A 25,137-nucleotide genomic window follows, 5' to 3' on the forward strand; every position below is an offset into this window, starting at 1 on the left:
CTCACCACTCAAACCACCGGCTTCCATTCCACTTGGACAGTCTCCGTGTCCGTACGAGCGAGTCTACCGATCGACGACGCCTCAGTGTCCTGCCTGTGTCTTGTAAATCCTCATACACTGTTCTGCATTGGATATCGAAACTCACCTATGCCCCCTTCTCCAGCTATGTTGTCCCTCTCTGGATGCCCTCGCGCAGGCAGCATTATGGGCAGCCACTGCTCAACCAGCTCGTTCATCATCGCCCCCGCCTCTGAATCCCTCTCCAAGATTCCACTGTCGCTCACAATCCATATTGCCGGTAGGATGCGTGATGTCTGAGAGTCGCGCAAATACGTACAACAGAAAAGGCCATAATGTATGCGAGGGGATGCCAATGCATTCCATTACGATATTAGGTGGGAACTCTGCAGGGAAGAGAGGAGACGCACGATCAGCATCGAATGGTTGACATATGGTGCACAATTGAGGTCATAAGTTCCCGTCCCCCCGGCCCCGTTCCTGCCGGTGAGCAGCTTCAGCTCCTCAGAGAGCGTCTCAACGATCTCACGCATCATCTGTCAGCCCCGCTAAGTGGTCTATGAGCCGTCACTAGCACCCAGTAAAGCACAACGCACCTCCTCGTTAGGGTTCCCCAAGCGTACCTGCTTTCGTGCCGTGTGCAAGACATGTTTGAACAAATGCAGATGGAGCACTGTCGGTCCACAGACCCATCAGCTCCGTCTTGCTCATCGCACAGCCCATCCCTCGTTCAAAGCAGCTGCAAGGAAATTCAAGAATGAAAACACGCACTAGCTGCACTGCGCATCAAAGCCGGCCTGAGCCGCACCGCACCGAGTCCGCATGCCTCCAGCCACCTTGAGCAGCGCATCCGCCCCACCGCGACGCACACTTCCTTCAGCTGCTCCGAGGGCAGGTCCCGCCGCAACCGCCGAGCGCGAAGGGCTCCTCGGAAGTACTGTTCAAGCCGTGCGAGCCCGAGCAGCACGCGGAGGACATCTGAGAGAGCGGGGGGTGGCGCCGCGGCGGCAAACGTGGCCGCGTGAACAGCGACTGCAGCGGAGTCGTCGCGCGTGCAGAGGAAGTTCTGCTCAAGGACATGTGCAAGGCCGCACCATGCATTTTGGGGGAGGCTTTTTTTTTTCGAATTCGGGTAACGACGAGAGGATGAGGCAGCGAACAAGCGGATATCGCAGAGGAGGGGGAAAAAATCTCAGCATTCTGCACGGCGTACGGGGAGATGACATGGAATAAGTTACGCACCTGCCGTCTTCGGCCCTGACCACGCCTAGCGCATCGCGCAGTACGACGAACATTATCTCGCGCCATTGGTGTGCAACGCTCAGGAGCGTAGGCGCGGGGTTCTCTGTGCGCCGGCAGTAGCACTCCTCCCAGCTCTGCGGGGGAATAAAGAAGCAGCGGAGGAGGTAGTTTCCAATGCACTCTGCAAGGACATTGTAAAGCAATTCCGGGGGAAGCGTGAGCACCCGTGAGGGCGGGCGTAAGCGCACAACAAGCCGCGGGGGGTCCGGCGGGGGTCCGTAGAGGGAGGCAAGGATCTGGACGCGCGAGGGAATGGGCATGCGAGTCCAGATTATTCGATATTATAGAATTGAGAGTGTTATTACAGATGCGACTCGGAATGGATGTTGGCCAACTTCACAGGCCTGGGCGGCGGCAAGCTGCCTCGATCTCGATTGATTGAGTTGCTCTTACATAAAGAACACGGTCACATGCACAGAATTCACGACCTGCATACATTCAGGGAACGCGTTATTATACAACCGGTGGAAAATGTTGTACATCTCGACATTGCGAATAGTTGATGCGTACGTCCTTGTAGCTGAGAGCAATATGCCTTTACGGCCCCTGCCCACTCTTATACTTCTCCCACTCTATCGCGATCGCGCGCTTGAACTCACCGAATGGCATGTCGCTATTCGGTTGGAAGTCCTTCTTCTCGCCCTTGGGATCCGTGCTCTTGTACCGGAAGTACTCATAGTGCACCGAATCGTCTTTCCCATACCTACCATCCCATCTTCATAAGCACAGCACAGACTGTTATGACGAAGAAGGCTCACTGATAACACTGGAGCGTGCAGCACACTGCTCCGTGTGGCGACTCGTTGCGCAGTTGATGAATCTGGTACTGTTGGCTTGACAGCCAGGTGATATCTCCCGCCTTGAGCACCGCGGGGTTCGCGATATGCTGTGGCCCGGGCGGGTCAAGGGAGTCGAAGTAGTATACGTGGATCGAGCCATACAACACCTGCAAAATAAATTGCTCAGCGCATACAAAGCGTAGCGTGATGAGAATATCGTACTTTTATTACGGCGAAAGCGTCGCCATGGTCATGAATTGGGCTGTAGTGGCCTGCGGGCCAGATCTCTAGCACGTAAGGGATTCCCGGGGAGTCTCCCTAGCCAGGCAGACGCGATGCACTTGAGTACCCACATCGCTGATATGCTATACAAAGGGAACGCACCATATCTCTTCCAATCGTGATGCGTAGGTATGTCCCCGTGAAATCTTTCTTCCCAAACTCATCCGCTTTCTTCTCCAGCAGCTTGTAGCCGAGGCATCCCTTCGTGTTAACGCTATGCTCGATCGCAGCGCCGAAATCAGGAAAGTCAGGCGTGTTCAGTAAGATATTCGGGCCGGCAACATTCGCATACAGCCGCTGGCACTCCGGCGGGAGATTCCCAACTACTGTGCAGACACCTGTCTCGAGGTCGGACATCGACACAGCATCGCTGGGAGCGATGTATGGCGGGAGGTCGTTCACGAGCGGCAATGGCTGGACAGCAACCTTTCGCTTTGTCTGCGCAGGAGAACAATCAGTGTATGAAAGCAGAGTCAGGACGGCCAAGACTCACCTCATCGCCACCAACCTGGGTAACCACCACGTTCTTCAGGTCATCCAACCAGTTCCACTTGGGGTCAGACCACACCATGACGCCTTGATCGTTCTTGACCTTTAGCGTAGCCTCTAGGAGCGCGAGGTTCGTGCTTAGATAGTACTTGCCGTACCTGATCACTCCGTTCGGGCGGTCGACTGATAGCCAGTACGTGGTCTGCTGGTCAGGAAGGAGGTAGCATGCGGCAATACCCTTCAGCGCGACCGCGGGAATCGGCGTTGGCGTAGATCCGAGGACGACGGAGTCTTTCCCGTACGAGAAACCACAATGGTCCGTCGTCACATCCAAGAAAAGTGTCGGCTTGCTGCTATCCGGGGTGTTGACGGCGATGCGGAGGCCGGCCTTCGCGTTGGTGGAGACGGCGATGGTGCCTTGGCCTTCGATGGGGAGGGTCGCCACTGACGAGTCCGATCCGCGCTTGATGACGAGCGGTACGGCATGGGTAAGGTTGTCGACCTCGTCCTTGGATGGAACGGCAGCATAGGGACTAGGTACAGCAACTCGCTCAGCAGGAGCTTGGAAGTCGCTTGCATTGAGAAAGGGATCGACAAAATTGTAACGATGAGACATCGTAAGATGGAAAGACGATACCGATTGAAGCTACAGTACCCGTCCAGTCGAACGCCTTTTATACAGGTATGAGGGGCGCGCAGTAGAACATATTCGACTTCACCATTCGGCAATAGGCTTCAAATGATTGGTTTGGCAATGAGGGCGTCGAGTTCCTCGTCAGGGTCGCGTGGGCGGCGAACTGAAGAACGTCGGAAACAGTATCGCCGTGATTGTAGTCCTTCGAGGAATGAGCATGAATGAAAGGAAGAGGGTGGAGAATGGCACGCACCCAAGATCGTGTCTCACGGTGCATCAATATATGTGCGCAGTCGGCAAGATATAGCATTCACCCTGCTTCAAGACGACGTAGGGAATGGTCAGCAGACCTAAGGAAAGATTCGTTGGAACACGCCACGATGACAAGCAAATGGTATCCTCTTCAATGAGATTCTGGACTCGCTCGGAATCGTTCTTCTTTGCGCTCAACGAGTACAGTACGTACGGTGGGTCTGGTGAACAGTCTATGAGCAGAATCTAGAAGAGACCCTTAGGCCCGGGGCTAGCCCGAGGCGACCGCGTCATGTCGCGTGACATAACGCGACATGATGCTAGCGTTAATTTCGTGACAACTGACACAGTATACTGCACTCCCAAGACAACTTGGAGACAGCCACTACATATCCTCGCCGCTCGTTGCTAGAAACTTGCCGAGATTCTTCAATATATCACATCGATCCGCAAATGTCTACGACGCCTTCTGATTAGTTATATGGTTGACCCTTCTTACATCAGACATCCACCCAATAATTCCCGAGCGTGCTGGTATGCGAGAATTATGGAAGCTGCCAGACGAAGCCTTGGCGTCATTTGAGAGATATCTCGTACGTCGAGATAAGAATCAACATCCACGAATTTGGAGACAATACTAGTCAGTCAAGACGTCGAGATTACAATCAACATCCACGAATTTGGAGACAATACCAGTCAAGACGTCGTAGAGCATCTTGTGGACGATTTCCTGGCTCACTTGTTAAAATCGAAGGCGACCCCTGATCGAGATCGTCTAGGTGTAATCTAGGGACGAGATTGAGACAAAACAGTAGATATGGGATCGGAGGTAAACTTGTCGACGAACGGCATGAGCATTGGTTAGACTTGCCTGTGGCTACGGGTGAAGATGAAGGTGTTCTCCGTTCCGTCGAGGAGATCGGTATATCTGTTGAGTGACCTCAATGACTTACCACTTACGACGCAACATTCTTCCATTGATACCCGCACGCGCGACAAACAGAATGTAGGATGTTGTTGAATTGATTACTAGTGTGCACATATACCTGTCGTATAATAATTATTATGTGTAGTTGGGGTAAATAGCGCAGTCCGTATGAAGAGTCCATGATGTAGATCGCTCGCGGATCTAAGTCCTGTAGTCCGAATGTGATGGTGATGTGAGTCTCTAGTCTGAATAGTAATCTATAAGTACGAATATTAGATGGAACATTACCAATATGTCTAAACGCAGTCCCATGTCGCATCTGATCGAGACCAAGGGCGACCAGATTTTATGAAGAGAAAATCTGGTCAAGTTCCGCTTTGAACATCTCCTCCACAGCACGACGGCGAACGTTGCCCTTTGTCGCTGTGCAGGGGAGGGCATTTCTCGGTACAATGACGACCATCTTTGTAGACGTGATTCGCTCATGAAGGTACCGCCGCGCGTGGAAGTGTCTCGTGCGACGAATGATCTCGCGCTTCAGCCGGTCCTCAGGCATTGAGCTGCTCGTCTCCACGAAGAGTGCTGGGGATGGCCGTCCGTTTCCGACAACGACGCATTGCGTGATGAGATCGCCGCACGTCGCACGGACGTTGTCCTCGATCGCGCGCGTGTCACAGCGGAGCGCCGTCGAGCTTTTGATCCAATCATCGTTTCGCCCGCGGCTCACGTATGCGCCTGATGCAACCTCGAGGAAAAGGTCTCCCGTGTGATAGTGGCCGTCAGGGGCACGGAGCGAGCGGTCGGGGCAGTCGGGAGAGTCGGCGAGAATCACGAGCTCGAGGAGCTGCCCGTTAACGTTCTGAAAGTTGGAGGAGTCAGAGACGGGGAAGAAGCCGTACTTGGCTCCTTCCAATGGATGAACGGGAGGGTCAGGGCGTCCTCCACCCCGCTTCGACACGAGCATCACGCCGCATTCAGTGTTCGCGAATGTGTTCGTCACATTCATGTTGTTTTTGTACATCCATTCCTCGTCCTCGCGGGGCAAGGGCTGTCCAGAATAGAATATTTCATCAAGAGCACAGAGTTGCGCAAGGAGCTTAGAGTCCTGGCGTGAATTACGCATGTGGATGCCAAGGAATGAAGGGAACTGGTTAAGCCGGTTGAGACCGCAGCGAGCAATTATGTCAAGGAGCTCGTCTGAGCTGAAGTCGATGCGGGTAGGTTGAACAGTGCACGAGCCATGTTGTAAGGATCCCAGGAACATGAACGTCTGGCCGATGTGACACACGCTTCCCCTTATGTCATCGAGTGAGTGTTTGCAGCACAAGGTGGCTGGTTCACGTACATGTATACTGTAACATCTTGCTTTGTGAGTTTAATGGGCTTGCTAACTTGTCCCGCTTTTGTTATCATCGTGTGAAGCCACGAATAGCTGCAGGGTATGAGCTTAGGGCACCCCGATGTTGATCCAGATGTGTGATAGATGAAGACGATATCGGAGCCCTTTACTTTTGAGATATCAGACATAGAGGGTAATGGTGCGGTTTGCGGGCCGGCTGCGCGAACATCTATTGCGGAATGGACAGGGATAGGACAACTCGAGAGGTCGGGTGTATACGATGCGTCGTAAATCAGAGTCTTGGCGTTAGCCTTGTGAAGGAGCTCGTAGATCACGTCAGGGTTGGAAAGCTTGAGGGAAAACAGCTGAGGAACATATCCCGCGCGCGTCATGCCATAGATATGCAATAAGTCGACATAAGTCAAACCGCCGAGCCTGATCGACCAGATATTAGCACTGATCAATGAGGAAACTAACTTCCTGATCTCACCATAGGCCTACGACGGAGCGTCGCGGAAGTCCTTGAGCAGCTAAGGTTCGCGCCCAGTACCTAGCGAATGACTCGACATCGGAATGGAGCTCGCTGTAAGTGATCGATCGCCAGTGGAGGATTTGTTTCGTGCTGTCATCGACGACAGGTTGTCGAATGGCGGAACGAGAAGGGTAGATGGAGGCGCTTTCGGCAAGGATAGTGAGGTGTGTTCTGAGGGAAGCCTTCATTATAGAGATGTAGTTTACTGCGGCGTGAATAGGATGAGTTCGAGCCGAGATTAGATAACTGGTCGTAAGATAGCAAGTAGATTAGTTGTGTAGACTAGGAGAAGAGTAGACTTGGAGAAATGGTGGGGAGCACAACTTCGGACATGTGTCTTATACCCCACGGCAATGAGGCAACACGCAAACCAAACCATGTGGATATTGTCACGATGATTCGGAACCGGTGGTGAAGATGGACGGCACTGGTCACCGACCGCTGTTTCATGTTACGAAGGCCCATTTCGCGTGAGGGGGAAGGCTGTACGCGCCTGGCAAGCGACTAGCGACGGCCGAACCAAGCATATTTCAATTTCCGGTGAGGTGGCGGAATCTTTGCCGCCACCATCCAGAATGTGTTTCAGGAGAAAATCCACTTGGGGCTCCCCCAGCCTCTGCTGTTTTTTCAAACGCGCCAGGGGGTTGCATAAGCTGCGGATGAGAAATCCTAGCGTAGAATAGCAAAAACTAAGCCCGAACAGCTGTGTCGAAGTCGGGGTCGCATCAAATCGGCGCGCCCTGATCACGTGCACGCTGTCTAACAGATTGACTGAGTGACTCCGACGATGGGTCGATCACTCTCGATTCTTCCGCGTTCCCGCTTTCACGACAATCTTTGCACTACAGTATGGCTTTCTCTTATGATTTGTTCGACACTGGAGGTAATCATGTTCAATATATTGAATATTGGCAGACTACGACTTCAATACGCATTTCCCGATCCTCTTGCTCTATGCGAATGCTGTGTTGCGCCTCCGATGTCAAGATGATCAGGATCAGGCCGACGCTTCAACGGAGAATGTCGCCATGACTCTTCCGAGCTCGTGCACATAGGCCAAGCCCCGTTTCAGGTCGGAGGGCCCACAATCTTTATGCTTAGGCTTCATCTTCGCGAAGCTTTCCTTCACCGCCAGCATCGAAAGCAGGATTCCTACATCGGTGTAGATTCGGATTGATCCACGAGTGAGTGGATGCTCTTCGAAAAGTCCCTGGTCCTTTTCAGAGGATTTACCCCGGTGCTTACACTGCTCCCACTCTCCAATACTTGACGCTGTACGCGGTTGCTGTTTAACGCCGATGCATACCTCTCCCTCTGTAATCGGTGAAACCATTTGGGGTATCCTTGCGCTGAGGTGCAGCGCCATAGAAAGAAGATTGACTGGTGAGCTGAATCTCGATGTTGTACCACTGCATTGCGTCGTAGATCTCGGTGATAGATCTGACCGACGGCAAGTCGTGTCAAGGCTCTTGTTAAGCCGCAGCGTGAGCGTGCAATTCTTTCACGGCCTCAGAAATGACGTTTTAAACTCGATGGATCACGGGACATTCTGGCTTCAAGGGAGTCATGAGTCTGATTTGTAACATGCTGTACCTGGAACTAGATTCGATCCCAAGGCACAATTCCCAGGTTCATTTGTGTTTCCCGTAGTCAACTTCCCAAGAACCAACTTAAGGCCGCACTCTGCTTTGGTGAATCCTTCGCGACGAATAGACATCTGTTTCAACATCTGGTTTAGGTATAGCCTATATTGACTGCCGGCGCACGTACCTTCCGAGATCATTGCAGTCGATTGTATCGCACCCATAATAGGTAACAATGAGGGCTCGATCTAACCTTGCGCGCTGGAATCCCGATAAGTGAGTATTTTATTGTGCTCTTCCAACGTTCTCTATCGTAGACGGATAACTCTGTTCCGTGTTGAATATGGCATTAAATCTCGAGGTAGGTTCCATATTCGCGCAACGCAAGGCGATGGTAGGTAGGAGGGCCATCAAAGTAGCCGTCGTTGATCAAGGAACCTATGATGTCACGGTCAGTACCTGCCGCATTCTCCGCATGCATCCACGTCATATTGGAATGCACGCTACTAGGTACACAAGAGCACACTAGGCGGGCTATGTCGCTCACTTCTCTTCGCCATCAGGCTAGCGTGCTGTCCACAATATCTTGCCAGGATTGAGCGGGTCATCTGGGATGTAACTCCTTCGCTTCGTTTCTAATATCTTATGCTGTTGACATCGCTGCAAAAAGTTAAAGATAATATCCGTCGGGTGAGTCTGAGTTACCCTCCAACGATACAAGAGGATGACCTAGATCAGCCCTCATTCTCATTTTCCATACCGTACCACCCGCAGTTGCGCTGACTCTGTCTCGAACTGCGGATGAATTGCCTTCCTAAGCACGATAGACAATTCATTGTAACGTTCGTCCCTTGGTACCCGCGCTACTCGGTTTGGCGCGAACATCTAGGTCGTCAGATAATGGTAGTACTCTCCATCTCCATCTCCGCCGTAACCATCCTCTTCGTTCTCCTTGACCCTCAACCCTCCGGTGAGCGGATATTGGTCACTTGCACGAGGGAGGTGCCGCGCTCCGTTTCGGGTGTGTCCTGAGATATCGTAGAAGAGCGGTGTGTGTCGGACTAGGTAACAGCGTACTGAGGTGAGGCAATTGAGCACGCTAAAGGCACCAGTCCATAAATACCATCCCCGATGCCCCTCGGCCATAAGTGGTGGAGTCCGGCTAGGCGCTTGTGCGAGAGTCTCCATCGAGTCCATAGATTTCTGGATGTCAGTATGAGTCACCGTACCAATGAGTCAGTATACTATAGCGGCAGGAACAATTCTATAAAAGGAATAGCAATAGAAGGAAATTCTGCTTGTTGCTTCTGAGCGCTCATTAGTAATGTCGTGGTTGCGCATCTCCAGCTTCAACATGCACATTGCAGTCGGGCTGACCCTGACAAACTTGAATTAAGGCAATGCGAGTACAATATGGGGCATAACTGCTAACGTCATAATGCATACCTTCGGCGGATCTAACTCTCCGCTCGCTGGTTCTAAAAACTACTACTAGTACATGATGAAACTCGAATGGGCTTGCTCGATGATTCTAGTTGCGGAATGAACTTCGTCCGAATGAATATTAGCTTCACATATCCTGGAGTGCATGTAAAACATCCTAGGGCGAGGTGAGTGAACGATGATAAATAGCTTGTAATGCGTATTACTTACCCAAGCATCATCATCCCAAGGTTTTATGCCTTGACATAAAAGCTCACGGGCTTCATCGCGTGCGAATCCGAAATTTTCTGCTTGCTCGTCTATTCCGCTCTCCATAAAATCATTATAGTTATCCATCTTTTCATCGTCGTCCTTAAACTTGTCCATGTGATGTCCGAATCTAGGGCCCACCATCTTATTCGCGGTCTGGAATTCCCTGTTTCTCTGGATCGTATCAGTATAAACTGCGGGCCCGGATTCATCGTTGCTTGAGTCTTGGTCATAATAATCAACCTGTATCCATCTGTCGAATCGCCAGTTATGTATCACAGCATAAGCCTCAAAGCAATCTTGTTGCATCCTTGGACCTGGATCCTCCTTAAACATCGACACACGCGCATCGGTCTTTCTGGGTGCATCCGAGTTCCAAAACACATCATCAGGAAGATACGTCTCGTCGTGGGCGTAGTAGCAACAATCTCGGAACCGACAGTGGCCTATGAGCCACAAGAAACAGACATTTCGCCCACTGCGCAAGAAATTTATCAGCCTCAGCAACGGCACGATGATAGTGAATCAGAAATACTCACAGCTTATCACGTATATTCTTAGCGTCGGGTGCATGTTTGAACCTGCAATGCGAGCCGCGCCTACATCCCTCGTGATTGAGGTACCGACAAGGTATCCCATTACCCCCGTGCAAAAATTCACTCGAGCCCGATTCCGTCGATATGTTTGACGCAGCGTCTTCCGAGTCGTCATCATCCCCGGCACGTGAAAGTATACTTAATGCTTCTCCGAGGGCAATGCGTGTAGGTTCGGATGATGGATCTTGTCGAAGAACGTGGCGGAGATTTAAATCGCCGAGATCAAAGTCTGAGAGCAACAGCAATTGTTCTGCACTATACCGAGAACAGCTGATCCATGATCACCCAGCTCGTTAGCCATTGCTCTCCGATAACGCGCCTTGAGATTCATCGGCTCGTAGTACAAAGCACGACTCGCTGCGCTCACTGCTTCAGGATAGCTGAGATAACGACACAGTTAGCTCAGAAATACTGAGTTTGTGATGACTGTGATGCTCACGGCTTTATTTTCAGCAGTGCTGCTGTCAGATTCGTCAGGTATACAGGTCGAGGTCCGTAGACCATTGCTGCACCGAGATACATGTTGGCTGCCTTATCAAATCGACCCTTTTAAACGTCATATTTCCCTGTATTTTCGTTAGCGATATACTACGGAAACCGAGCCATTCTGACCTTCTCCTTGAGCTTCTCGGCCTCCATGCGTCTGGGTCGGGAGGACGATGCTCTTATCACAGCCCGAGAAGCAACCTCATCCTCTCTCGGGCGTCGAGCTCTTTCTTTCTTGAAGGGAAGAGGTCGCTCGCTCTGAAACTCTTTGGCTGGCATTATACCTCGATGATCAACAGTTAATGACGAGTGGCCCGTACGAGGACCTAGGTCGCCAGGGCTGATCGACACACCGCACATTTCTATAACAAGTCACATCGTTTCTTGCTCCGCGTTCACGTCATCTACATAACCCAGATAACCAGAACCCATTGGTGCCCACACTGCAGGGAATTCCTCAAGCATTGAATCCAACAAGAGGTCAGGGTCAAATACGAGTGACTCTAGGTATGATGTGCGCATGGGCACGTACACTGCATGCTTTCGCATGACGTTCTTCAGATGGACCGCCTTCATGCTGTAGGCATCGAAAAATTCTGTCGAGCGAAGTGGACTAGGAATTCCGGCTGAATTGAGTGTGAACGTTATTCGATGATAATCTCCGGCAGCCCAATCGTATCCCCATTTCTGAAAGAAAGGAAGGATGTTGCCAAGCTCCAATTTATTACCAAATTGAAAACCAAAAATGGCACGACCTCCAGAATGAGCGTACCCAATCGTTCGTTTGGTTAGGGGATCATGCTTTGCAATGCTCGAATGCGTAACAATGACGGCAAAAGGCGATGGGGAAGTAGAAAGGTGCTTTTTTGCGGCTTTGGGGTTAACAGCCTCCTTGACGATGGCATTCTTGCGCAGATCTACGTATAACTGGGAATGCAACTCCTCAAACCTATTCTCTTTGTCAAGAGACAAAAGCAAAATAGTACGCTTTGAGTTATCTCCGGACTCAGTACTTGCACTTGAAGAATCTGAGATCGAGCTTGCAGGGATTCCTTGCTGCATTTTTGATTGGACCTTCGGCTTAATTGCTGATTTAGGATATAATAACAACGTTAAGCTTATGACTAAGGCCGAAAAAGAGAATCTTCACCTGAGTCTTTTCCGAGCTTGGTTTACTGGCAGCTGAGCCGGATGTTGTTGAGGATCCAAGCACATGGCCATGACAACGTGCGCTGCCGCCGCTGACATATCCACATACCCAACGTACCCAATCCGACCTTGGCAATAGGATCCAAACGTGGCTGCAGTCTCAACCAAAGCACCAGGTTGAGATAGCGTACCGCTGCCAGCATGCGAGACGGAGACGTGTTCCGCAGCACGTTTGGGGACACGTCTGAGTAATTGAGCTCTCCGATCGAGCTTCCAATCGAGATCCACTGTTTCAAGACCTTCCGCATCGCCGTTGAGCTCAGCAATTGATTCTGTTAAAAAAACCCATCTCCCACAACAGGCAAAACTTCTTTTGTAGAATGTCATTGACGGTAGCTCGAATCATGCTGCTGCCAAATTGGAAAGCAAACACGACAGTTCCAGATGAAGCATACATGATCAACTTGGAGAGTTCTTTTGCATTTGTCAGGTCCAATATCCCACCATCTGTGACAATGACGGACATTGGAGCTGGGTAGCTTGAAAGCTGCTGCACAGCTTTCTTTGTCGACGTCACCTCGCTGACAACATTCTTCGAGATGGGGAAGGAGTCTTCTGCAGCCGAGAGTGGTTCACAGCACGGCGAGTCGGTGCGAGAGCACGAGGAGGGCACTATGCCTTGCACTTGGCAGTAGTAACTAGACCTACGATCATGGTCACGCTGCAATACGGTTCTAATTCCAGCTAGAGACTTGTAGAGACTAGCGGGCCATGTGAGTTCATGAGAGAGTCCTGTCAGCTCGACTTGACTCACCGTCCGACAAATGCGTTCCGATTCCAGTCCGATGGTCTCAGGTAAAAGCGCGCGCGTCTCTCATAGGTCCGTCATTAGCCGACGTCTGCTCGGGATGCCGCTCCGCCATGCCAGTCGGGTTTGGATCCGAGTGACTGTTAGAGAAACAGAGGGAGAGACGGACAAGAGAGAGCAGGAAAAAGATGCTCAAAATTTCAATTTGAAGGTTAGTGGCCCGACCGATTAAAAACGACTATTTAATGATTCGATGCCATCCGCTCGCGGTCCGGTTGATCCATTCCATGAAATCTCATTGGTCAGAGGTTGGCACTGTTCCAATGCCTTTCGTGTGCTTTTTGATGGCGTCGAAAGGATGCTTTCTGCGTAGTGGTCGTTGTATTTTGGTTGCCATTTCTGGCCGGTGCGTAACTTTGATGTTGTCCAGTGAACTTATCGTAACGCTTCAGTCGGTAGCATTCGAAAGCCTTACTTGAATGCAAAACGATACAAGCTGTAGCTGATGCTTCCGAAAAGAGCTCCTACACTACGTAGCCATTGCTGCACCTTCGGCCAATGAAAGTAGGTAATCCTTATCCGCACTCTCCCTTACCATAGTACGAAGAATTCCACCCTCTTTGTTCAACAGATCAATAGGTCTACCAAATTCAATCTGTGGACGTATAGTTCAACTATCGAATCAATTCCAGGCAGCGGCTAAGGTTCAGCACTCACAATGCGTCCAGCATCAAGTACCATCTGTGATAACGGTCAGAAAATGGCATGCAAGTACGGAAGGTTATACGAGATACTCACAATTTTATCTGCATCCATGATCGTTTGTAAGCGGTGCGCGATCGTCAAGAGCGTCACGTCCTTCCCCAGTTCCCGTCTGAGTGAGGCTTGAATAATTGTGTCGGTCTCATAGTCTGACAAGTCTTATTAATACGAAAACATGACAATGGCCAATCATTACTAAACTGACCGATTGCAGAAGTGGCTACGAATCAGCGACATAGCGTTAGAGCTTCATTAATGCACATCTAGTACGACATTACATACCTTCGTCCAATATCAATAGCTTGCTCTGCCGCACAATGGCTCGCGCGAGCGCAAGAATCTGACGTTGTCCTACGGAGAGATTGTTCCCAGCACTAGCAAGCTGACTGTCTAGAGTGATGCGGCTCTCGTCCGTCTCGCTTTGAAGAGAGAACAGGCCAGCAGCGCGTAATGCGTCATTCAAAACCGCGTCGTCGTGCTGCTGAAACGGATCTAGGTTTTGCCGCAGTGTTCCACTCAACAGCTCCGGCTAGAGAGGGACAAATTCATATCTCAACATGTGATGAAACCGCATTTTTACTCACGACTTGCGGAATGATGGTGATCTTGGACCGCAGACCATCAAGATTAATGGTGTCTGTGCGAATCCCGTCGTAGAACACAGCACCTTCAGTTAGAATACAACGCAAAAGCGCCAAAGTCAAGGAGCTCTGAAGGGTGATCAACAAATGGCTGAAAATTGAATAATTATTCGTACCTTTCCGCTACCGGTGCGACCAACTACAAGATGTTCATTTCAAGAATTACTCATTATGGATATCGGACTGACCTATTCCAACACGTTCTCCTGATTTAATCTCAAACGAGATATCGTGTAGGACGCAAGGCCCATCCTTGAACAAGTCAGAAGATATGCTAAGCTTGAGGCCAGACGACTTACTTCGGAATACCTTGCAGATAGCTTCTCTACTCTCAACGTCCCACTTGCAGGCCAATATGCCGGGGGTGCATGATTCGTGCTGGGTTTCGGTTCCTGCTCTATTTCCTGATATTGTTGAATTCGTTCCAAACTAACGCCTTGATTGTAAATATTATATGTTATTTCAAGACCTCTCTGACATACCTGTTACCTATAATTTTACTCAACAACACAAACTATGCAGATTATATAGAAGAACTCACCACTGACTTCAAGTTCGTTCAGCAGCCTCACCCACCAGATGATATTGCTGCTGAAGGCAACTGTGTATAACGTAAGTCAACAATCTGTCAGATTTCTGGGCTGCATCACAAACCTGCCACATTCAACGAAAAACCCGTATTAGAGGCGTTGAAGGTTCGTCCATACACAAGATAGGATGCGAGGCTAGTGGTAAATAGCGCTCCAAGTGTGTCAATGCGTATGGCGATCCACCTTCTTCTGTTAGCTCAGGAAAAGCTTACGTGAAAGGTACTCACTGATTCAGCGCGTGGAGGATCCTGGTGGTTCTTGTATATCTGTCAATACGGCTGAACGATTGTAACCTGAACGATTCCTGCACGCCGTATGCTCTGAGGGAGGCTATGCACGGGTCAGCGCAATTTATTTAGGAGCCAGCATCTGAACGAAAGGACTTACTCAACCCCGCAATAGCAGCATTAAAGTGACCCAAAACCGGGGCCTCAGCTACACTCACTTCCCGCTTGACAGCTAGTTGCGCTCTTATGTAAACTTGACCACACAATCCGCCCATGACAGCGACCAATCCTCCAGACACAAACGCAATGGGTGCCATGACTACTACTGAACCTAGCTTCACTATTATGGTCCCACTGTGCATCATAAACCAGTAAAAGTACTGGTTTATCTCGCCGTCAACTAATAATTCGCTGGTTGAGTAGGCTGACAGGTTTGACATTCCAAACGACACGTACCTGCTTGAATATCCTGCGTGCAGCGAGTAATAATACGAGAAGCGGGCGTTTTATCGAGCCACCTGCGGACTCATATTTTACATCCGACATGAGGGGTTAATCGAAATGATATCCTACATACCTGAGTGTTGTGCCTAAGATGGAGGTTACCAGAGTAGTATGAATCTTTCGTGATGCTCGAAGAGTTGCAAAAATGTATGACCCATATGAGGTTGTGAAACAAAGTATGGTTACAACCTGGATGACAGTGTATCCTGACAGAAAACTGAAAGATGGGAGTGATGGTCATAAACAATGGCAATGTAGAATTGGAAAGCACATACTATGATACTGGTACCTCCGAAGCAGGATGTGTTTCATACTCCCGCGACCAAAGCCCGAGGAACCATATTTGCAAAGTGGCTAGCACTTCAGAACCAATAAACGTGCCAACACAGACTGTCCAGAAGATAAGAGAATGCTGTCCCCCAAGAGCAGTTATGAACATTTTCCCTACAAGTCTTGCTGAGCTAGATGCTATCACGAGCGGAACAAGGAAATACACACAAGTAGACCAGCCAACATGTCCCTCAGCGATCTCTTCCGCTACGATAAGCTTTCCGGCTGATGGTTTTTCTTGCGCAGGCTGTTCAGCATCAATGTCCACTTTCAGTTCCTCTTTACGCTGTTCCGCGAACTCGGTGGAAAGGAGCTTGTCATCTTCCAGCGCCTTTGAGAGCGAACCTTGGCTGTGGATGCGCCCATCTGTTCCCATTGACACCACAAACTCTGCTACCGAGCTGGCCAATGCTACGTTGTGTGTCTGGTAGCACAGTCATGTTGTATTCTAGAAAGTGGCAGACTCCACGTACTACGAGGATGATTGTACGCCCCCGGATCAAATCTCCACAGAAACATTTTTCAACAATCCACTTGGCGGTGTGGACGTCCAGGGCTGCAAGCACCTGAGGCAGGAGAGTAAACCATCGCGGCATTGTAGTGTGAATCATGATTCATCTACACTTACATCGTCGAGTAAAACGATCTCCGCAGATGAATAGACAGCCCGAGCCAAGGTGATGCGAGCCTGTAGATGTATTCGTACATTGAACGACACCAGGGGTTTTGATTCTCACCTTCTGGCCACCACTGTGGAGAACAGTTAAAGCCCTACACGTATGATAGAAACTAAACAGTAACCACACACCTCAGAGTTAACCCTTTCTCTCCGACCTCCGTCTTGTCGCCCGCCTCGAGGAGCTCCAGGTCGCGTCGGAGCCCACATTGCTCGATTACTGACACGACATTGGTAAAAACAATTATCGATTTTGAATAGTAGTCGCACCTTTACTGTATCGCTCTTCGTCGTATGAAGCCCCGAACAAAATGTTATCCTTCTCAGAGTGAGTATAACATTAGACAATGCAGCCCGTTCTCCTTACCCGAATCGTCTCATTCTGAACCCAGGATTCTTGAGCAGCGTAAGCGATGCCACCGGAGCGAGGCAGATTGACGAAAGAGTCTGGGCCAGCGGGAATATAATGCATCTCTCCTACAAGGGTCTCGTTCAAGTGTCCGGTATACACGTCTCTACTCTGCAAACTCACCAAGGAGCGCCATCAACATGCTCGTCTTGCCCGATCCTGTGGGACCAACAATCAAATTGGTATATCCACGCTTGAAGGTCACCTCGCCCTCAATACGGAGGGTGAAGTTTCGCTGATTAGGACCGGGTGTCAAGGTCCCATCGTTAGAACTTGTCCACGTAAAGGCCGCGTCGCGGATGCCGATGACGTCATTATCATTACCAGGGAATTCGGATGAAAAGACGGAGTCGGATGTTCCACTCGAGAACTGGTCGAGTAATTCCGTCTGCGGAACAATCAGCACCACAAAGAGTGACCTGATGGTCCCACTTACTTCGTGCAAGAATTCATTCACACGGTCGAGGGATACTTTGGCTGCGCCAACAGTCAGATAGCTCATTGAAAGTGGAAAGGGCGACACCTGCCTTGAATAATGGATGGCATCATCCCAAAGACCGAATGCATTTCCGATTGCAATGTCTCAAATACTGGAAAGACTTAGCACAATACTGGTCAGAGTATTCTATGCGTACATACTGGTGATGGATGAAAACACGATGGAAGCTGCGACTGTGTCAATGTTTGAAAATTTAGAAGCCAGATATCGCTCACCAGTCAGCTCGCCTTTCATAACAACGGTCTGTTGGTACACATGATTAATATGCCTAGCAACCCAAATGAATGAGGGGGCTTACGAAGAGCGTATAAGTTACGATCATGGTGATGACAGGGATGAGGTGACTGGCGATTTTTAATCAGCCAGCATATACAAGGTGAAAAAACCGTCGTACTTGATGTAACCAATCAAAAAGTCAAGTAGCTTATACTTCCTCATGTAAGTCAATTCTTCATCCCGTCTATGTGCTAGTCGATCTTGCATACGTCCCTCCCAACCAAACATCTTGATCATGCGGATGACATTGAGAACTTTACATGCATTGTCAGCATCTACACCAGGAAACTTCTGAGATGCCGTACTTTCTGTGACACTTTGTACGCGGGCATCCGTCTGTACTGAATGAGCAGAAAGATCTTTTCCAACGAGCCGGCAACATACCTTCTCCATCTTCTTGACTTGGAGATTCTGGAGGAGGGAGGCGATCCAGCCAGGCAATGGGACCATTGCAGCCATGACCATCATCCCGACAAGCGCGCTACAAACTGACAGTTAGAGCACTTTAAATCACTAGGTCGTGCAAATTCGCAATATACCTCCATCCCAAAATCGAATACAGAAACCAAGTGCAAAGCGCGATCTGAAGAGGAATCTCCACCACTACTTACAAAACATAGTCAGTCATGGCCTAGCATAGACGGAGACAAGAACGCGCCAACGAAAGGAAAATCTCGTCCCAGGGAGATATTGGCCATATCGCTTGTGACGAGATTGTTAATCTTTCCTAATAGATTTGCACCCTGTTTGACATCAGCAGGCCCAGACTTCTGCTTGGAGTCATTCACCAAGTTCGTCTCCGGCGCACGCTGTTTTCCCAGGGAAGAATTATCGGTGGTGCTTGCCGATTCCTGTATTATCGTGTCCTCGCTTGTAGTTTCGGCTGTCTCCTGAAACGTAGCAGGTATGACCATAGACGCAGATTCTGACACCACGGCTTCTGATGCTGAATTTGAACCATTCTCCTCAACTTCTGCTTTCACACGAATTCGAAGAGCATGGTCGAATACGAGCTGAGTGATGACTGCCTTGGCCCGAGTGATTGTAGTGGTCTTGCAACGCGAATGAGCTGATGAAGACAGTACAGAGGATGACAACATACCGACGTGTAACAATACCATTGGAACGCAATTGACCCCAGGACAGGACCAAAGAAAAGGAATGCGATCCATACCCAGGGCCGGACAACCTGCCCTTCACCGCCCTTTTCCAGGTAGCTATTCTAAAGTTAAAATTCTGATATCGGCCCGATAGTAGCACACATACTTAAGCAGTCTGTTCACGCCCACGGGGCTAGCAAGGTATGCGACGGTCTACACAAACAAAGTCAGAGGAGCATGTTGGCGAGATCGTGCAAGGCATACTCGAGACATCAACATCAAGCAGAGGACAATATATTGAGTCCCTGTCGTCACTTTTCAGCTTGATGAGCCAGTAGTAAATTGTTCAAGCGACCTACGGAATATTCTCATAAGGCCCCAGAAGAGATGCCTTCGTTTCGTTATCTGGAATGGGTCGAGACACTACAGAATGATACCATAAAGCATTGTCTGCCAACATAACGGATTGGTACAAACTGGATAACAACTCTTGACTAGATTCTTGGTGTGATCATAGTCAGCGAGCGGTGGGAGCCCTTCCAAGCCGAGGTGAGACACGCGATTGGCTTCCAACACAGTCTTGTCCAGCCATCCATAGAGCATGAGGGATAAAATTGAAGCTGTCTGTTCAGGATGTGCTACTATTGGGTCCTGAATCAATCAATCAGATAAGAAGTCAACGCCAGGAAGTCGCTGGAATACGACTCACGCTTGGGTCGATAGGAATATGGCGGTTAGGCATACATATAGGTACGAGAACCGCTGCGAGCGTCAGCAGAGAAATCTTTCCCCATAGCAGGCTCCCCTCTGCGGAGTCTATTGGCGTCAGGGTGAACGTTGCCAGAGGCCAGACATCTCGATACATGTATACACCCCAAGTAAAGAGCAGAACAATGGCGAGGTGACGTGACACTGATCTGGTTGGCTTTGCAATCACCGAAATAAGTGCGAGGAGGGATGCGTAAGTCTATTGGTTGTAAGATGATGCAAATACCGAGATTTCCAGGAACATCCTCACATATGTTACACAAAGTCCAAAATCTCGCCATAGGGTTGCGTCAGCTTCGACCGTATCATCTGCAAGGGAGAGCAACGGAAGAACAGACAGACAGAACAAGATAATACAAGCAAGTAGTCGGGCACACTTGAATGCAAAAATCGTAGGGCCACCGTGACGATCTATATGTTTGGCGGAACAAGGCTCGACTGGAGGCTTCCCGAGAACGGAATGCTCGCCACGCAGGCATTGGATGAACTTGCATCGAAGAATCTCGAATAAAAGAATTGCAGCTGACGCGCACGAGATATATGCCGGGATGTTCAGAGTATCATACCACGAGCTATACAAAAGGTCAGACGTATAAAACTCACTATTTCGTGTACCCCAGGCTCACCTTGCGATCATGTCCCCAAACGCATCATCGCTGAAATTCGATAAAGGCCGCGCCAATGGAATCTGAGTGTCCATCTGCCAGGCAGCATGGACGATACCCACAACCATCTGGTCAACGTGAGCGGCGAGCGGCGCAGAGACTGTGTGAGATAGAACTTGACAAAGCCGCGGTGCTGTACTTAAGGAGTCTTTAGCGCGCAATCCGCAGGTCTTGAATCAGATACGGTCCGTACTATACATAATGATAGAGCAGAACCGCGTCACTCGCATCAAACCTTGTGAAGCCATATCGCCCGCTCGGAAGCGAGCGACAGCGAGTCAATGTGGGTCGGACTACACGGGCGCTAACACAGTCAAATTTCCATTGGGCGCGCGCGCGCGACACGCGTAGTCTGACATGATGCGACGCACCACAGGAGGGAGAACGCCACCGAAAAAGAGATTTTCGCGGGGGGTCCTTGAAATTCAAACCCCTTCAAAAGTGCTTGCCGCGCCAGTGAACTTCACAGTACATAAGTATCGCCAGGCTGAGGTACTCGAGCTCGCCAAACGCATCTCTTCAAATATATATGCTACTTATGGGCTAGCGCACACGCAAAGTAGTGTCTCACTAGGCGGCCAGTGGGAATGTCTTCTTCGGTCAATCCGTAGCTACAGACGCTGGTGATATGATCTCAGCTGCCAGCTCTCCAACACGAAGTACAAACACCATTTCAGCACGTACTACGGAGCAGAAGCAGTTTGAGAGTAAGCCAGTCACTTACACTCAAAGAGCTAACATGCTCTGGGCCACTTGAGAGACTGCATGCAGCATGGAAGGTGCACGATGGCTATCCATTGTGACGATACCACTAATCCATTGGACCAGTGGGCGACGGGTCGCCTCGCCGTAAACGGAAGATCCCGAAGAGGGTTAGATCACGTGATAGTCCTCTAGAGCGCGGGAGCTTGGCTTGTCAACGCTGTTCAAGTCTTCCCCCTTCAAGTTCGAAAACACTCATAAGCATTGCTAAAGCTCTACCGTAATGGTGCGTAGGCTCTAACAGAAGAACTTTATTCTTTCTAATCATCAATGTCAGGCTCGTAATGAGGAGAAAGCACAGTCTATGCTGTATCGTTTCCGAGAGGCCCAGGCAGCAGAGCTTGGCCTGGGGACTAGGAGCGACCGCAGGCCACGAATGGCCAGCGCGTGTAAGAGCTTGCGCGAATGTGAACGCTGGAGGGGAGAGATCTTGAGGGAGATCAGTCGGAAGGTGTCCAAGATCCAGGATGGTGCGCAGCAGGCTCCCTTTCGTCTCAAACCCACTGAAGGTTTCGTGCATAGCCGGTCTAACGGACTACGAGGTCCGAGACCTCAATGATGAAATAAATAAGCTGATGCGAGAAAAGCGACACTGGGAGAACCAAATAGTTGCGCTAGGTGGAGCGAACTATCGGCGGAATGTAGCCATGATGGATGATGATGGAAAAGAAGTCCCTGGAACTAAGGGATACAAGTGCGTGAAATGTACCTGGAGAGATTTCTACGGTGCTGACACCTAGCAAACCCTAGGTATTTTGGTCGAGCAAAAGAACTCCCCGGTGTCAAAGAACTCTTTCAAAGTAAGAAGACGGAAGAAGATGAAGAGAACCAAACGCAGAACTATTACAAGAAGTTTACAAAACAGGGCCCAGCGTACTTTGGAGACTTAGATGAGACAGACGGGAAGCTAGTGGAGTTTGAGATGCGCGCTGAAGAAGAAGGTACGTTTCATTGCACTAGCATTCTGTGTTTGCCTCATTTGAGGTCGTCTTCAGAATGGGAGGATGCATATTCACACCTACGAACAATTCTGGGTCTCCCGGCAGACGAACCAGTACCCCAGATTCCTCGTTCCACAAAAAAAGCAGCGATTGTGACTGTGATAGACTCAAATTCAGAAACACCATCGCAGACCGATACAAAACGTAAAGCACTAGACGGAGGCGAAGATGATGCTGAAATGTCCGTAGACGAGAGTGCCAAGCGCCTACGAATCGATGGCTCACAGCAAGCAAGTGCAAACGGCGCGGCAGCTCCGCTACAGGATGATGCGCTTACATATGCTCGCGCGACTGCAGCCTTTATTCCCTTTTTATCGCCGGAAAACCTTTTGCCGCCGAAACTGCCGACGAGAGAGGAGATGGAAGAGTACCTACTCGGTCTCCGGAAGAGGGCGTTGGTAGAGGAATACTTCGGCGATGCTTAGATTCTGTTTGTGGGAGGTTCGTGCATGGTGTATTTATCAGATTCTTATGATGTATTATGTGGCTTTTAGTTGTATTAGGTACCGCTATTCGAAGCTATGCGCTAGCTTGTGGTGTACGCACTTAAGTTGCGAGGGTAACTTAGCGACGCAAGTTAATGAGAGGGTTCCCAACGAAGACTTCGCTACGCCTGTTTGTTCTTATACATAGCGTGTACCACTGGCCAAAGTGACAGAACGGACGGTAGAGTCGCGCAACGCCAATTCTGCAAGGCCCTGATGGCATGTGTAGAGGAGCACCTCGGGGAGTCCATGAGGGCAAGAGCAAGAATGGGTGGGACTGTCGTGCCCTACACTACATCACAACCACAGATTAGCTCATATAGCCTGTAGCTACTAATTGACTCAGGTGGCAGAATATAATTAGCCACATACCTCTGATTTTCCGAAAGTTGATAGTCACAATAATTGTAGGGCAGATATTTGTTTCTAAGATTCTAATATAAGGTAATTCTAGGCCTTCTTTTTCGTATTTTGCTGATGTCCGAGAAACAGTTCTACATTCCAGCCCATGCCTGAAATCTGTTAAGGACGTGACACCAAAGCTTCTGGCAAAAGATTCTCACGCAAGCATAATCCATACAACAGCTAAGCATTACAGCAATCAACGTGCAGATGGTAATTCCAGCACATCTGAAGTAGGTTTTGTACGTTTAGGGGTGGGGGAATCGGGTTCTTGAAGATCATGCGACACCGTGGATCCCGATGCGGCAGTGCCCATATTCATTCCTTTTGAAGTGGGAGATATTTCTCCTGTGCGACCATCGTCGGTTCGTCTGCGTTCGATTTCACGTTCCTGCAGCGCGACATGCTTAGGATCCGTGATAGGCTTCAAGTCAAGCCGAGCGGCCTCCATGGCTTCGATGAAGTCTTCGTGCACGTTGTTGAACTCCCGCGAGCAGTATGCAGTTTCGAGAATATCACGCAGATTCGCCAGCACCTTCTCGAGTGGTTTGTAGTAGTCTGGGAGAAATTTGAGCACCCGAAAAGTAAAGTCGTCTTTATTCCTGATGAGAGTTTGCTTGCGCTCAGCTAGATACCCAAATTCTCCTTCGAAAAGTGCCCTCCAGTTGTTGCGAAGAGGTTGAGTCTTCTCACTATTGTCCCAGATATCTCGACGTCGATGAGCTGGGCCATCACGAGAAAGACAAATATAGACAAGAACCCAGAGGAAGCTTTCTAGGTCATGAATTGCATCGTGTCGAGGAGCTGACGGCGTCTCGCCCGATTTCGCAAAGTAGGGCCATTGTTGAAGCAATTCTCCAGACATGAAGGGACGAGTGCCCTATAGCAAAGGAGGGATGCAATAAGTCGGATGCCAATGTCGAAAGTAATGCTCTTACAGACGCAGGGTCATTTGCGAGCGTTTGATGGGTGCTGAACTTGATCGCATTGTCATAATCAATGAGCACGCCTTTGAACACTCTCTTGCCATTCACCATGGCCGGCACGATAAGGATATTTCCTTCGCTAACATCACGATGCAAAATATCTCGTAAATAAGAATTCTTGTGACCTAGATCCCCTTCAGCCACAATTCGCCATCGCTCTGACACTACTCACCTCTCACCGCGTCGGCGACGACGCAAAGTAATTCTTCCGGAGAGAGCGCATACTTGACCGGCCATCCATACGTCCTGACGACCAGCCTTGAGTGAACCTTGCGCAACGGTGGCAGTCCTTGCTCTAGCGCCAGCGGAGGTAAGAAATCCTGGTCGGGAAGATATCTCGTCGTGCCATTGCGTTCTCCGTCCGGGGAATTAGATCGATAGTTCGGAGCCTCTGCAGACGGTGTCGCCTGTTCTTGGTTTGTCTCGATTGATCTTGGTGTATCCGCTACGACCAAATCTCGACGGATGAGCGAGTGTGTCGTATCCGTCTGGCCATCGATAGTGACGCTGCAGTATGACTGCAACTGGGTGACTCCTTCACAATCACCTATCATCTCCAGTAGTTCACCTTCGAGCGCTCGTCGCTCGTCGCGCCATGTGTCTTTAAGAACGTAGACCTGCCATCCAGTCGTCAGACAGGTCACAATGGGACGCTTGTGTGATTAAAGACTTACACATCGCTCCTCTTTCGGCTTCTTCAACTCATCCTTCTTCCAAGCCTTCCACACCCTCGTTGCGCGACCGCGAATCACCGCACCACGCAGTAGGGAAATTGCCTCGAAGAGCACGAAGGTCTCATATTTCTGCCCTCCCCGCTTAGGTCTGTCATTGGTATTTAGCTTCTTCGGCATGTCTACTAGCCAATAATATTCCGATCCAGCTCTGTACGACAACACACCAGGCTTTTTCAAGTCCGTATTACTATACGATAGTTGCTTCGGGAGTGTGCGCATCGTCGTATCCCACCCAAGTCGTTCCAGGGGAAGTGTGGCTATTCCTGCGATGACCTTGATGAAGGTCAACGGGTCCTAATACCAAAAGTCAAGTCAGAATTTTGATCTATACCTAACCATTCTAGAAACGCACGTTATGAATGTTGAATGAAGAACCACCCACGACACCCGAGCGGTCGGCAAGATAGACGCAGACATTGAACTCAGCCAACACCAGCCCCAGCACAAACCG

General features: G+C 49.9%; 6 protein-coding genes across 6 annotated transcripts; 1 reads left to right on the forward strand and 5 right to left on the reverse strand.

Annotated features, from left to right (window-relative positions):
- Positions 1-383: 383 nt before the first annotated feature.
- On the reverse strand, positions 384-1,580 carry FIBRA_02610 (uncharacterized protein; the record flags this gene model as incomplete). Its single annotated transcript, XM_012324468.1, has 4 exons — positions 384-554; positions 615-691; positions 790-1,130; positions 1,261-1,580. The coding sequence occupies 4 exons, from the start codon at positions 1,578-1,580 to the stop codon at positions 384-386; spliced, it is 909 nt and encodes a 302-aa protein (XP_012179858.1).
- A 277-nt stretch (positions 1,581-1,857) lies between these two features.
- Positions 1,858-3,486, reverse strand: FIBRA_02611 (uncharacterized protein; the record flags this gene model as incomplete). Its single annotated transcript, XM_012324469.1, has 5 exons — positions 1,858-2,023; positions 2,079-2,266; positions 2,322-2,417; positions 2,484-2,819; positions 2,875-3,486. 5 exons carry the CDS (start codon positions 3,484-3,486, stop codon positions 1,858-1,860), a joined length of 1,398 nt encoding a protein of 465 aa, XP_012179859.1.
- Positions 3,487-5,030: 1,544 nt separating this feature from the next.
- On the reverse strand, positions 5,031-6,743 carry FIBRA_02612 (uncharacterized protein; the record flags this gene model as incomplete). The annotated part of the gene is made up of 3 exons (XM_012324470.1): positions 5,031-5,979; positions 6,030-6,458; positions 6,514-6,743. The coding sequence occupies 3 exons, from the start codon at positions 6,741-6,743 to the stop codon at positions 5,031-5,033; spliced, it is 1,608 nt and encodes a 535-aa protein (XP_012179860.1).
- Positions 6,744-9,708: 2,965 nt separating this feature from the next.
- On the reverse strand, positions 9,709-11,974 carry FIBRA_02613 (uncharacterized protein; the record flags this gene model as incomplete). Its single annotated transcript, XM_012324471.1, has 7 exons — positions 9,709-9,738; positions 9,792-10,308; positions 10,370-10,655; positions 10,712-10,806; positions 10,866-10,972; positions 11,039-11,274; positions 11,335-11,974. 7 exons carry the CDS (start codon positions 11,972-11,974, stop codon positions 9,709-9,711), a joined length of 1,911 nt encoding a protein of 636 aa, XP_012179861.1.
- A 1,366-nt stretch (positions 11,975-13,340) lies between these two features.
- On the reverse strand, positions 13,341-20,384 carry FIBRA_02614 (uncharacterized protein; the record flags this gene model as incomplete). Its single annotated transcript, XM_012324472.1, has 43 exons — positions 13,341-13,418; positions 13,465-13,524; positions 13,587-13,610; positions 13,668-13,780; positions 13,837-13,851; positions 13,914-14,160; positions 14,216-14,341; positions 14,389-14,411; positions 14,461-14,524; positions 14,572-14,701; positions 14,755-14,761; positions 14,814-14,873; positions 14,927-15,045; positions 15,090-15,192; positions 15,250-15,489; positions 15,546-15,607; positions 15,667-15,810; positions 15,869-16,037; positions 16,092-16,347; positions 16,397-16,489; positions 16,552-16,611; positions 16,661-16,673; positions 16,732-16,819; positions 16,870-16,918; positions 16,967-17,076; positions 17,132-17,396; positions 17,445-17,590; positions 17,648-17,674; positions 17,723-17,750; positions 17,806-17,851; positions 17,902-18,037; positions 18,089-18,119; positions 18,168-18,271; positions 18,323-18,386; positions 18,446-18,835; positions 18,886-19,000; positions 19,050-19,096; positions 19,148-19,188; positions 19,243-19,306; positions 19,361-19,534; positions 19,593-19,850; positions 19,902-20,223; positions 20,278-20,384. 43 exons carry the CDS (start codon positions 20,382-20,384, stop codon positions 13,341-13,343), a joined length of 4,818 nt encoding a protein of 1,605 aa, XP_012179862.1.
- A 718-nt stretch (positions 20,385-21,102) lies between these two features.
- Positions 21,103-22,504, forward strand: FIBRA_02615 (uncharacterized protein; the record flags this gene model as incomplete). Its single annotated transcript, XM_012324473.1, has 6 exons — positions 21,103-21,188; positions 21,292-21,304; positions 21,356-21,548; positions 21,601-21,772; positions 21,829-22,019; positions 22,074-22,504. The coding sequence occupies 6 exons, from the start codon at positions 21,103-21,105 to the stop codon at positions 22,502-22,504; spliced, it is 1,086 nt and encodes a 361-aa protein (XP_012179863.1).
- Between the last annotated feature and the right edge of the window lie 2,633 nt (positions 22,505-25,137).

The sequence above is a fragment of the Fibroporia radiculosa genome (genome assembly GCF_000313525.1).
Source record: "Fibroporia radiculosa TFFH 294 genomic supercontigs, scaffold1366, whole genome shotgun sequence".
In the NCBI taxonomy this organism is placed as follows: Eukaryota; Fungi; Basidiomycota; class Agaricomycetes; order Polyporales; family Fibroporiaceae; genus Fibroporia; species Fibroporia radiculosa.